This window comes from Pristiophorus japonicus, chromosome 8 (genome assembly GCF_044704955.1).
Source record: "Pristiophorus japonicus isolate sPriJap1 chromosome 8, sPriJap1.hap1, whole genome shotgun sequence".
NCBI classification, from domain to species: Eukaryota; Metazoa; Chordata; class Chondrichthyes; family Pristiophoridae; genus Pristiophorus; species Pristiophorus japonicus.
Genome location: NC_091984.1, coordinates 3679015 through 3691713, shown reverse-complemented (window position 1 = coordinate 3691713; position 12699 = coordinate 3679015). Strand labels below are relative to the sequence as shown.

Sequence of the window (12699 nt, the reverse complement as noted above, 5' to 3'; positions counted from 1 at the left end):
AAGCAGCTAATGTAACGTCTCTATTTAAAAAAGGGGGCAGACAAAAGGCAGGTAACTATAGGCTGGTTAGTTTAACATCTGTAGTGGGGAAAATGCTTGAAACTATCATTAATTAAGAAATAGCGGGACATCTAGACAGGAATAGTGCAATCAAGCAGACGCAACATGGATTCATGAAGGGGAAATCATGTTTATCTAATTTACTGGAATTCTTTGAGGATATAACGAGCATGGTGGATAGAGGTGTACCGATGGATGTGGTGTATTTAGATTTCCAAAAGGCATTCGATAAGGAGTCACACAAAAGGTTACTGCAGAAGATAAAGGTTCGCAGAGTCAGAGGAAATGTATTAGCATGGATCGAGAATTGGCTGGCTAACAGAAAGCAGAGAGTCGGGGTAAATGGGTCTTTTTCGGTTGGAAATCGGTGGTTAGTGGTGTGCCACAGGGATTGGTGCTGGGACCACAACTGTTTATAATATACATAGATGACCTGGAAGAGGGGACAGTGTAGTGTAACAAAATTTGCAGATGACACAAAGATTAGTAGGAAAGTGTTGGGAAGTGTGAGGTCATCCACCTTGGTAAAAAAAAACAGTAAAAGGGAATATTATTTGAATGGGGAGAAATTACAACATGCTACGGTGCAGAGGGACCTGGGGGTCCTTGTGCATGAATCCCAAAAAGTTAGTTTGCAGGTGCAGCAGGTAATCAGGAAGGCGAATGGAATGTTGGCCTTCATTGCGAGAGGGATGGAGTACAAAAGCAGGGAGGTCCTGCTGCAACTGTACAGGGTATTGGTGAGGCCGCACCTGGAGTACTGCGTGCAGTTTTGGTCACCTTACTTAAGGAAGGATATACTAGCTTTGGAGTGGGTACAGAGACGATTCACTAGGCTGATTCCGGAGATGGGGGGGTTACCTTATGATGATAGATTGAGTAGACTGGGTCTTTACTCGTTGGAGTTCAGAAGGATGAGTGGTGATCTTATAGAAACATTTAAAATAATGAAAGGGATAGACAAGATAGAGGCAGAGAGGTTGTTTCCATTGGTGGGGGAGACTAGAACTAGGGGGCACATCCTCAAAATACGGGGTAGCCAATTTAAAACCGAGTTAAGAAGGAATTTCTTCTCCCAGAGGGTTGTGAATCTGTGGAATTCTTTGCCCAAGGAAGCAGTTGAGGCTAGCTCATTGAATGTATTCAAATTACAGATAGATAGATTTTTAACCAATAAGAGAATTAAGGATTACGGGGAGCGGGCGGGTAAGTGGAGCTGAGTCCACGGCCAGATCAGCCATGATCTTGTTGAATGGCGGAGCAGGCTCGAGGGGCTAGATGGCCTACTCCTGTTTCTAATTCTTATGTTCTTATGTATTATGTTCCCCCAAAAAGCTGTTGAGTCCGGGGGTCAATTGAAAATGTCAAAACTGAGAGTGATAGCTTTTTGTGGGGTAAGGGTTTTAATGGTTACGGAACCAAGGCGGGTAGATGTAGAGTTCAGATACCAATCAGCTCCTGATCGGATTAAATGGCGGAACAGGTTCGAAGGCTGAATGTCGTCTTGTTGCTACGTTCCTGTGACAAAGATCAAATAACCTTTGAGTAAACGTATAACTGTACATCATCATTGATCTTATCTTGAAATACCGGAATTATGTCCATTGGAAAAGAAGATTCATCAAGTTTATTTTAATTATAAAAAGAATTTATTATAGTGACTAGGGAAAGAAAGATTGCATTTCTATAGCGCCTTTCATGGCCTCAGTCCCAAAGCGCCTTACAGCCAATGCAGTGTTTTCTTTTTGAAGTGAAGACACTGTTGTAATGTCAGAAACGCAGCACAGCATTTGAGCACAGCAAGGTCCACTACAGACGTCACACCGCAGACGTCACACCGCAGACGTCACACCGCAGACGTCACACCGTAGACGTCACACATAAGAACATAAGAATATAAGAATTAGGAACAGGAATAAGCCATCTAGCCCCTCGAGCCTGCTCCGCCATTCAACAAGATCATGGCTGATCTGGCCGTGGACTCAGCTCCACTTACCCGCCCGCTCCCCGTAACCCTTAATTCCCTTATTGGTTAAAAATCTATCTATCTGTGACTTGAATACATTCAATGAGCTAGCCTCAACTGCTTCCTTGGGCAGAGAATTCCACAGATTCACAATTCTCTGGGAGAAGAAATTCCTTCTCAACTCGGTTTTAAATTGACTCCCCCGTATTTTGAGGCTGTGCCCCCTAGTTCTAGTCTCCCCCACCAATGGAAACAACCTCTCTGCCTCTATCTTGTCTATCCCTTTCATTATTTTAAATGTTTCAATAAGATCACCCCTCATCCTTCTGAACTCCAACGAGTAAAGACCCAGTCTACTCAATCTATCATCATAAGGTAACCCCCTCATTTCCGGAATCAGCCTAGTGAATCGTCTCTGTACCCTCTCCAAAGCCAGTATATCCTTCCTTAAGTAAGGTAACCAAAACTGCACGCAGTACTCCAGGTGCAGCCTCACCAATACCCTATACAGTTGCAGAAGGACCTCCCTGCTTTTGTACTCCATCCCTCTCGCAATGAAGGCCAACATTGCATTCGCCTTCCTGATTACACCGCAGATGTCACACCGCAGACGTCACACCGCAGACGTCACACCGTAGACACACTCCTACGCACCATGTTAGTGAGCTCCTCAAACAATTCAGCTGGATGAGCCAGACACCGATGGCCCTTCGCAAATCCATGTTATGTTTACTTACAGCAATTAACCAATGGCAAGAAATTTCCTCACAGCTCCTCCTGTCTCGCTGTTGTCCAGTACACATGTAAATCAGGATTCCAACGCACTTCTGGCAAAGTCCCGATGGCAAGACGGGAGCAGCTCCGAGGAAGTCCCATCCATTGTGGCCTCCGAGAGATAAACCCACTTAAAGATAGAAAGACCTTTGTAATGTGGGAAACGCAGCAGCCAATATGCGCACAGCAAGCTCCCACAAACAGCAATGTAATAATGGCCAGATAATCTGTTTTAGTGAGGTTACTTGAGGGATAAATATTGGCCCAGGACACGAGGGAGAACTCCCCCACTCTTCGTCGAAATAGTACCATGGGATTTTTTACATCCACCTGAGAGGGCAGACGAGGCCTTGGTTTAACGCCTCACCTGAAAGGCGGCACCTCCGACAGTGCCGCGCTCCCTCAGTACTGCCCCTCCAACAGTGCTGCACTCCTTCAGTACTGCCCCTCCAACAGTGCTGCACTCCTTCAGTACTGCCCCTCCAACAGTGCAGCGCTCCCTCAGTACTGCCCATCTGACAGTGCTGCACTCCCTCAGTACTGCCCCTCTGACAGTGCTGCACTCCCTCAGTACTGCCCCTCTGACAGTGCAGCACTCCCTCAGTATTGCCCCTCCGACAGTGCAGCACTCCCTCAGTATGGCCCCTCCGACAGTGCGGCACTCCCTCAGTACGGCCACTCACACAGTGCAGCACTCCCTCAGTATTGCCCCTCCGACAGTGCAGCACTCCATCAGTATTGCCCCCCCGACAGTGCTGCACTCCCTCAGTACGGCCCCTCCGACAGTGCAGCACTCCCTCAGTATTGCCCCCCCGACAGTGCAGCATTCCCTCAGTACGGCCCCCCCGACAGTGCAGCGCTCCTTCAGTACTGCCCCTCCCACAGTGCAGCACTCCCTCAGTACTGCCCCTCCCACAGTGCAGCGCTCCTTCAGTACTGCCCGGCCGACAATGCGGTGCTCCCTCACTACAGCATTGGGAGCATCAGCCAAGATTTTTGTGCTCAAGTCTCTCTTAAGGCATCGCGCATTAGCAGCTGAATTATCCAATGTGCATCCACCGTGTAATGGTCATCTCATCATTGAGCAGATAACTATTAATTGAATTGTTTTATGCAAGATAACTCAAGAGCCAATATTAGGTATTACACATAAAAACCCTCGATACAAACACCAATAGGTCCCATATACCACAGAACTTCACACAGACTGTACAGCCCAGGAACAGGCCATTGGGCCCACTGCTCCGTGCCGGGGTTTATGCCCCACCGCTCCGTGCCGGGGTTTATGCCCCACCGCTCCGTGCCGGGGTTTATGCCCCACCGCTCCGTGCCGGGGTTTATGCCCCACCGCTCCGTGCCGGGGTTTATGCCCCACCGCTCCGTGCCGGGGTTTATGCTCCACACCAGCCCCCTCCCACCCCTCTCCATCTCACCCTATCCCCATATCCTTCTATTCCTTTCTCCCTCATGTGTTTATCCAGCCTCCCCTTAAATACATCGATACTATTCACCTCAACCCCTCCCTGTGGCAGCGAGTTCCACATTCTCACCACTCTCTGGGTAAAGAGGTTTCTCCTGAATTCCCCATTGGGTTTATCAGTGACTGTCTTATACTGATGGCCCCTAGTTCTGGTCTCCCCCACAGGTGGAAACATCTTCTCTACGTCCACCCGATCAAACCCTTTCATAATTTTCAAGACCTCTATCAGGTCACCCCTCAGGCTTCTCTATTTTAGAGAAAAGAGCCCCAGGCTGTTCAACCTTTCCTGATCGTTATAACCTCTCCGTTCTGGTAACATCCCTAGTAAATCTTATTACACCTTTTCCAATGCCTCGATATCATTTTTACAATTATGGAGACCATATTCCTGCAGGTCCAGACAGCGACATCCCAGTGAGATTTACCATTAGAGAGTTGCGACAACGTATCATTGATAAGGGTCGACCCTGAACAGAAGTTAGAAAGGGTAGACCTTACAGGCAGGCAGCACGTATCGAAATCAGATCTCGGTTAGGGCAGGTAGAGATAGAGTTTAAGGAGCATCTTAAAGAGGCGTGAGAGAGATAGAGAGGTAGAGAGGCTTTGGGGAGGGAATTCCAGAGTTTCAGGCCCAGCTAGCTGAAGACACAGCCGCCAATGGTGGGGCGATTAAAATCGGGGTTGCTCAAGAGGCCAGAATTGGAGGAGTGCAGAGATCTTGGCAGGAAGGGGTTACAGAGATAGGGAGGGGTGTAGGGTGGGAGGGGGTTACAGGGATAGGGAGGGCTGTAGGGCGGGAGGGGGTTACAGGGATAGGGAGGGGTGTAGGGAGGGAGGAGGTTACAGAGATAGGGAGGGGTGTAGGGTGGGAGGGGATTACAGAGATAGGGAAGGGTGTAGGGTGGGAGGGGGTTACAGAGATAGGGAGGGGTGTAGGGGGGAGGGGGTTACAGGGATAGGGAGGGGTGTAGGGTGGGAGGAGGTTACAGGGATAGGGAGGGGTATAGGGTGGGAGGTGGTTATAGGGATAGGGAGGGGTGTAGGGTGGAGAGGGTTACAGGGATAGGGAGGGGTGTAGGGTGGGAGGGGGTTATAGGGATAGGGAGGGGTGTAGAGAGGGAGGAGGTTACAGAGATAGGGAGGGGTGTAGGGTGGAGAGGGTTACAGGGATAGGGAGGGGTGTAGGGTGGGAGGGGGTTATAGGGATAGGGAGGGGTGTAGAGAGGGAGGAGGTTACAGAGATAGGGAGGGGTGTAGGGTGGGAGGTGGTTATAGGGATAGGGAGGGGTGTAGGGTGGAGAGGGTTACAGGGATAGGGAGGAGTGTAGGGTGGGAGGGGGTTATAGGGATAGGGAGGGGTGTAGGGTGGAGAGGGTTACAGGGATAGGGAGGGGTGTAGGGTGGGAGGGGGTTACAGGGATAGGGAGGGGTGTAGGGTGGGAGGTGGTTATAGGGATAGGGAGGGGTGTAGGGTGGAGAGGGTTACAGAGATAGGGAGGGGTGTAGGGTGGGAGGGGGTTATAGGGATAGGGAGGGGTGTAGGGAGGGAGGTGGTTATAGGGATAGGGAGGGGTGTAGGGTGGGAGGGGGTTATAGGGATAGGGAGGGGTGTAGGGTGGGAGGGGGTTATAGGGATAGGGAGGGGTGTAGGGTGGAGAGGGTTACAGGGATAGGGAGGGGGTTTCAGAGATAGTGAGGAGAGGGTGAGAACTTTAAACCCAGGGGCTGGATTTCCCGGCCCTTTGCGTTGGGGGTTACGCCCCGGAGCGGTGTGAAAGGCGGCGGTGATGTCTCCAGCGCCCTGCCGCGAGCCTCCGGTCGGGTTTTGCCGCGGCACGGAGCAGCACCTGGCGGGGGAGAGCTGCGCCCGGCGTGTAACGCCTCTCGTCGTGGCATCGGCAGGAGTTTGAGCTCCTGTCCGACCCATCCACCCGGGGGAGGGCCCGCAATCACGGCCCGGGAAACCAGAGCGGTCCGGCATAGCCGGCGGCGGAGAGGACAGTAAAGTACTCCGAAGGTCAGTGCGAGTGTTTGTTCTTTAAATTCTTTTTGTGACTTGTGTTGTGCTGGCCTGGGCAATGTTTTGGGAATGTTTTTGTGGTTATTTTTAAGGTTTCCTCCCCTCCCTCCCTCCCCCCCGCCCCCCACTCCCGGCCTCTCTCGGAGCGCTCACGGCCCAGCACTTTAGTTTACGAGTTTCCAATCCTTACATCACGAGAGGTATACACCGCCTCCCTTCGCGCTGCAGCTCCTGATGCAGGGCCTAGACGCCCAAAGTTCCTGACCAAAACGCAAACTATTCCCCGGCCGCCAACGTTCCCGTCTCGCCCCGAACACAGAAAAGACTCAGTTCCAGCCCGAGGCTGTGCCAGACCAAGAGCCCATATGGGTCAGCAAACACAAGCATGGTGGGCGAACGGGACTCGGTGCGAGTTGGGGTACTGACCGAATATCGATGCAACCTTGCCATCCGCCTGTGCGTCTAGCTACACCCTCGACTGATGTCTGGACACGTCGGACATGAAGGTGACGACAGAGCAGGAACGGAGAAGCTCACTCACCTGCTGTGAATTGGCCCCTTGAATGTTGGGTCAAACTTCCTGGGCTCGCCTGGAAGATAGAAGGCCGCAAATTAAAGTCATTCACAAAATTCACCCGCCACAACCACAGAATCTCACAGCACAGCAGGAGGCCACTCGGCCCATCCTGCCTGTGCCGTCTCTTTGAACGAGCCGTCGAGTTAGTCCCCACTCCCCCCTGCTCTTTCCCCACAGCCCCACACATCTTTTCCTTTTCCAGTATTTATCCAATTTCTGAAGAGGGTCAGATAATCGTACCCGCCAGTTCCTGGGAGCAGAGGGTCCCAGAATCACCCCTTACAGTCCCGCGTGGGAGAAGAAGGGACGAGTGGTTTATAGAGTGTCATTCTCCTGAGAGGGAAGAATCAATAGAAACGTAGAAAGTAGGTGCAGGAATAGGCCATTCGGCCCATCGAGCCTGCACCACCATTCAATATGATCATGGCTGATCATGCAACTTCAGTATCCAATTCCTGCTTTCTCTCCATACCCCTTGATCCCTTTAGCCGTAAGGGCCACATCTAACTCCCTTTTGAATATATTTAACAAACTGGCATCAACAACTCTCTGCGGTAGAGAATTCCACAGGTTCACCACTCTCTGGGTGAAGAAGTTTCTCTTCATCTCGGTCCTAAATGGCTTAACCCTTATCCTTAGACTTTGGCCCCTGGTTCTGGACTTCCCCAACATCGGGAACATTCTTCCTGCATCTAACCTGCCCAATTACGTCAGAATTTTATTTGTTTCTAACCCTTGATTCCCTTATTGTTCAAAATTCTGTCTATCTCCACCTTAAATATATTCAATGACCCAGCCTCCACAGCTCTGTGGGGCAGAGAATTTCACAGATTCACAATTCTCCGTTCCCCATTATTAATTCCCCAGTCTCATCCTCTCGGGCCACTCTTTTCCTTTTTATCCACCTGTAGAAACTCTTACTATCTGTTTTAATATTTCATGCTCGTTTACTTTTATAATCTATCTTCCCTCTCTGGAGCTTGGGGCCCAGGCAACAGAAGGCACGACCACCGATGGTTGAGCGATTATATGACATGCATTCCGAATAAACCATCAACAACAAAAACAACGTGTATTTATATAGCGCCTTTGACGTAGTGAAACGTCCCAAGCTGCTTCACAGGAGTATTATGCGATAAAAAATTTGACACCGAGCGGCATAAGTGTAATTTGGGGCAGGTGACCAAAAGCTTGGTCAATGAGGGAGGTTTTAAGGACGTCTTCAAGGAGCAAAGGGAGATGGAGAGGTTTAGGGAGGGAGTTCCAAAGCTTGGGGCCCAGGCAACAGAAGGCACGACCATCGATGGTGGAGCGATTATAATCAGGGATACTCAGAATTAGAGGGGCGCAGACATCTCGGAGGGTTGTGGGGCTGAAGGAGATTACAGAGATAGGGAGGGGCGAGGCCATGGAGGGATTTTGAAAACAAGGATGAGAAATTTGAAATCGAGGCGTTGCTTAACCGGGAACCAGTGAGCACAGGGGGGTGATGGGTGAGCGGGACTGGGTGTGAGTTAGGACAGGGGGCAGCGAGCACAGGGGGTGATGGGTGAGTGGGACTGGGTGTGAGTTAGGACACGGGACAGTGAGCACAGGGGGCGATAGGTGAGCGGGACTGGGTGTGAGTTAGGACATGGGGCAGCGAGCACAGGGGGTGATGGGTGAGCGGGACTGGGTGTGAGTTAGGACAGGGGGCAGCGAGCACAGGGGGTGATGGGTGAGCGGGACTGGGTGTGAGTTAGGACACGGGACAGTGAGCACAGGGGGCGATAGGTGAGCGGGACTGGGTGTGAGTTAGGACATGGGGCAGCGAGCACAGGGGGTGATGGGTGAGCGGGACTGGGTGTGAGTTAGGACACAGGGCAGCGAGCACAGGGGGTGATGGGTGAACGGGACTGGGTGTGAGTTAGGACACGGGACAATAGGTGAGCGGGACACGGTGTGAGTTAGGACACGGGGCATTGAGCACAGGGGGTGATGGGTGAGCGGGACACGGTGTGAGTTAGGACAGGGGGCAGCGAGCACAGGGGGTGATGGGTGAGCGGGACTGGGTGTGAGTTAGGACACGGGACAGTGAGCACAGGGGGCGATAGGTGAGCGGGACTGGGTGTGAGTTAGGACATGGGGCAGCGAGCACAGGGGGTGATGGGTGAGCGGGACTGGGTGTGAGTTAGGACACAGGGCAGCGAGCACAGGGGGTGATGGGTGAACGGGACTGGGTGTGAGTTAGGACACGGGACAATAGGTGAGCGGGACACGGTGTGAGTTAGGACACGGGGCAGTGAGCACAGGGGGTGATGGGTGAGCGGGACTGGGTGTGAGTTAGGACACGGGGCAGCGAGCACAGGGGGTGATGAGTGAGTGGGACTGGGTGTGAGTTAGGACACGGGGCAGTGAGCACAGGGGGTGATGGGTGAACGGGACTCGGTGCGAGTTAGGACACGGGGCAGTGAGCACAGGGGGTGATGGGTGAGCGGGACTGGGTGTGAGTTAGGACACGGGGCAGCGAGCACAGGGGGTGATGGGTGAACGGGACTGGGTGTGAGTTAGGACACGGGACAATAGGTGAGCGGGACACGGTGTGAGTTAGGACACGGGGCAGTGAGCACAGGGGGTGATAGGTGAGCGGGACACGGTGTGAGTTAGGACACGGGGCAGTGAGCACAGGGGGTGATGGGTGAGCGGGAAACGGTGTGAGTTAGGACACAGGGCAGTGAGCACAGGGGGTGATGGGTGAGCGGGACTGGGTGCGAGTTAGGACACGAGGCAGTGAGCACAGGGGGTGATGGGTGAGCGGGACTGGGTGTGAGTTAGGACACAGGGCAGTGAGCACAGGGGGTGATGGGTGAGTGGGACTGTGTGTGAGTTAGGACACAGGGCAGTGAGCACAGTGGGTGATGGGTCGGTGGGACTCAGTACGAATTAGGACACAGGCAGTTTTGAATCACCTCTAGTTTATGTTGGGTAGAATGTGGGAGGTCGGCCAGGATTAGTAAAAATTCTATTATCATGCAACACAGTAGAAATGTTCAACAATGTTCCTAGAAATCAGTGTTTGGTTTTATTTGTCTGCGTGTATGACCTTTCCATTGAAGCATTGTTGCATTGGGGAACATGATACAAATACATCGAGCGCATACCTGCTAATGACACTAACTGTGTTCCGATTAGAAAATCTTGTACTTCTCTCAGTGTCTGCACTAACCCAGCACGTCCAGCGTGAGCAAGAAAGAGAGACAGAAAGAAAGGACTTGCATTTCTCCAGCTCATTTCACCATCTCAGCACGTCACAATGCATTTTACAGACAATGAACTATTTCTTGGAGTATAGTCGCTATTGTAATGTAGGAAACGCGGCAGTCAATTTGCGCACAGCAAGCTCCCACAATCAGCAATGAGATAATGACCAGAAAATCTGTTTTAGTGATGTTGATTGAGGAATAAATATTGGCCCCAGGACACCGGGAATAACTCCCCTCGTTTCTTCTAAATATTATCGCAGGATTATTTAAGCCCACCTGAGAGGGCAGACGGGACCTCAGTTTAACGTCTCATCCAACAGACGGCACAATAGACAATTTAGCGCTCCTTCAGTACTGCCCTTCCGACAGTGTAGCACTCCCTCAGTACTGCCCCTCCTACAGTGCAGTGCTCCCTCAGTACTGCCCCTCCGACAGTGCAGCGCTCACTCAGTACTGCCCCTCTGACAGTGCAGCACTCCCTCAGTACTGCCCCTCCGACAGTGCACCACTCCCTCAGTACTGCCCCTCCGACAGTGCAGCGCTCCCTCAGTACTGCCCCTCCGACAGTGCAGCACTCCCTCAGTACTGCCCCTCCGACAATGCAGCACTCCCTCAGTACTGCCCCTCTGACAGTGCAGCACTCCTTCAGTACTGCCCCTCCGACAGTGCAGCACTCCCTCAGTACTGCCCCTCCGACAGTGCAGCACTCCCTCAGTACTGCCCCTCCGACAGTGCAGCACTCCCTCAGTACTGTCCCTCCGACAGTGCGGCCCTCCCTCAGTACTGCCCCTCCGACAGTGCAGCGCTCCCTCAGTACTGTCCCTCCGACAGTGCGGCCCTCCCTCAGTACTGCCCCTCCGACAGTGCAGCGCTCCCTCAGTACTGTCCCTCCGACAGTGCGGCCCTCCCTCAGTACTGCCCCTCCGACAGTGCAGCACTCCCTCAGTACTCCACTGGGAGTGTCAGTCTGGATTTTGTAATCAAGTCTCTGGAGTGGGACTTGAACCTACGACCTTCTGACTCTGAGGTGAGAGTGCTGCCCACTGAGCCATGGCTGACACTGAGTACAGTTTCATAACGTGCCGGAGTGGGATTTGAAGTCGTGATCTGTGTTGTGTAAAATCAGATCGCTAGTTATCGCACTAATCTGGCAGCTGATTGTCAGAGTTGTGTGCGTTATGTTCCTGCATTCACCAATTTAGGGGGAAATGTGAACACAGCTTACATAAACGAGGCAAGTATTCCCTGGAGTATAGAAGCTTGAGGGCTGATCTGATCGAGGTGATGAAAATGATAAAGCGTCTCGACAGGGTAGAGGCAGAGAAACTATTCCCTCTGGTGGGGGGAGTCTAGAACAAGGGGGCATAACCTTAAAATCAGAGCCAGGCCGTTCAGGGGTGATGTCAGGAAGCACTTCTTCACACAAAGTGCAGTGGGAATCGGGAACTCTCTCCCCCAAAAAGCTGTTGAGGCTGGGTGCCGGGGGGGGGGGGCATCAATTGAAATTTTCAAGACTGAGATCGCTCGATGTTTATGAGGTAGGGGTATCAAGGGACGTGGACCTAAGGTGGGTCAGTGTTGTTGAGAAACTGATCAGCCATGATGTAAGCGACTGGCGGGACAGGTTCGAGGGGCTGAATGGCCTCCTGTCGCTCAGGTACAGTTCAGCCATGATCTAATTGAACGGCGGGACAGGTTCGAGGGGCTGAATGGCCTCCTGTCGCTCAGGTACAGCTCAGCCACGATCTAATTGAACGGCGGGACAGGTTCGAGGGGCTGAATGGCCTCCTGTCGCTCAGGTACAGCTCAGCCACGATCTAATTGAACGGCGGGACAGGTTCGAGGGGCTGAATGGCCTGCTCCTGTCCCTCGGGTATAGATCAGAACGCTGACTGCTGCACTATAACGTTCCTGATGGGAGCGGTTGTTGTGTGTGGTGGGGATGAGAGGAAGGATCCTGTCACATGCTCGACCTCACCCCCTCAACACCTCCTTCCGTCTCTCGCTGTCACCTCCCGATTAGAAAGGCAGAGGGTTTTTTTAAAAACACACGTTTAGCATAATGGTGCTCACAGGGTGAGGGATCGATCCAATTACACGTGGCCTCTTGCTGATAAGCACTTTGCCGTGGGAGGCTTTTATCTGAAGGCCCAGGTATTGCTGTCGCAAACTGCCAATCGCACGCCAACTGTTATCAATTCATCAATTCAACGACAATCCAGCAGCAACCTCTTCTTGCCTCATGACAGAGAACAGGGGGTTTAATATCAGCTTTGAAAACCAACAGAGGATGGGACAGTCTTGGATCTGGACTGGAGGCGATGAAGGTTGAACAGGTTCCCACTGGTTCTGTAGTTTAGTTCCACTCCAGCGGGGAGTTTGTTGAGTGTGAGGTGGAGCATGTCTGCGAGGACGATCGAGAAGAAGATTGTGCGATGACGCAGCCCCGCTTGACCCCGGTCCGGATGTGGATTGGGTCTGTGGTGGATCCGCTGGTCAGGATCACGGCCTGCATGTCGTCGTGGAGCAGGCGGAGGATGGCGACAAACTTTTGGGGTCAGCTGAAAGGGAGGAGGACGC

General features: G+C 52.4%; 1 protein-coding gene across 7 annotated transcripts in view; it reads right to left on the bottom strand.

Annotated features, from left to right (window-relative positions):
* The window catches only part of slc44a5b (solute carrier family 44 member 5b), a 240695-nt gene that overhangs the window by 204620 nt on the left and 23376 nt on the right, over positions 1-12699 (bottom strand). For all 7 annotated transcript variants that reach the window (XM_070886459.1, XM_070886461.1, XM_070886464.1 and 4 more), the window contains exon 2: positions 6842-6890. In XM_070886459.1, the coding sequence (XP_070742560.1) occupies positions 6842-6890 (49 nt within the window). The remainder of the gene's footprint in view (positions 1-6841; positions 6891-12699) is intronic.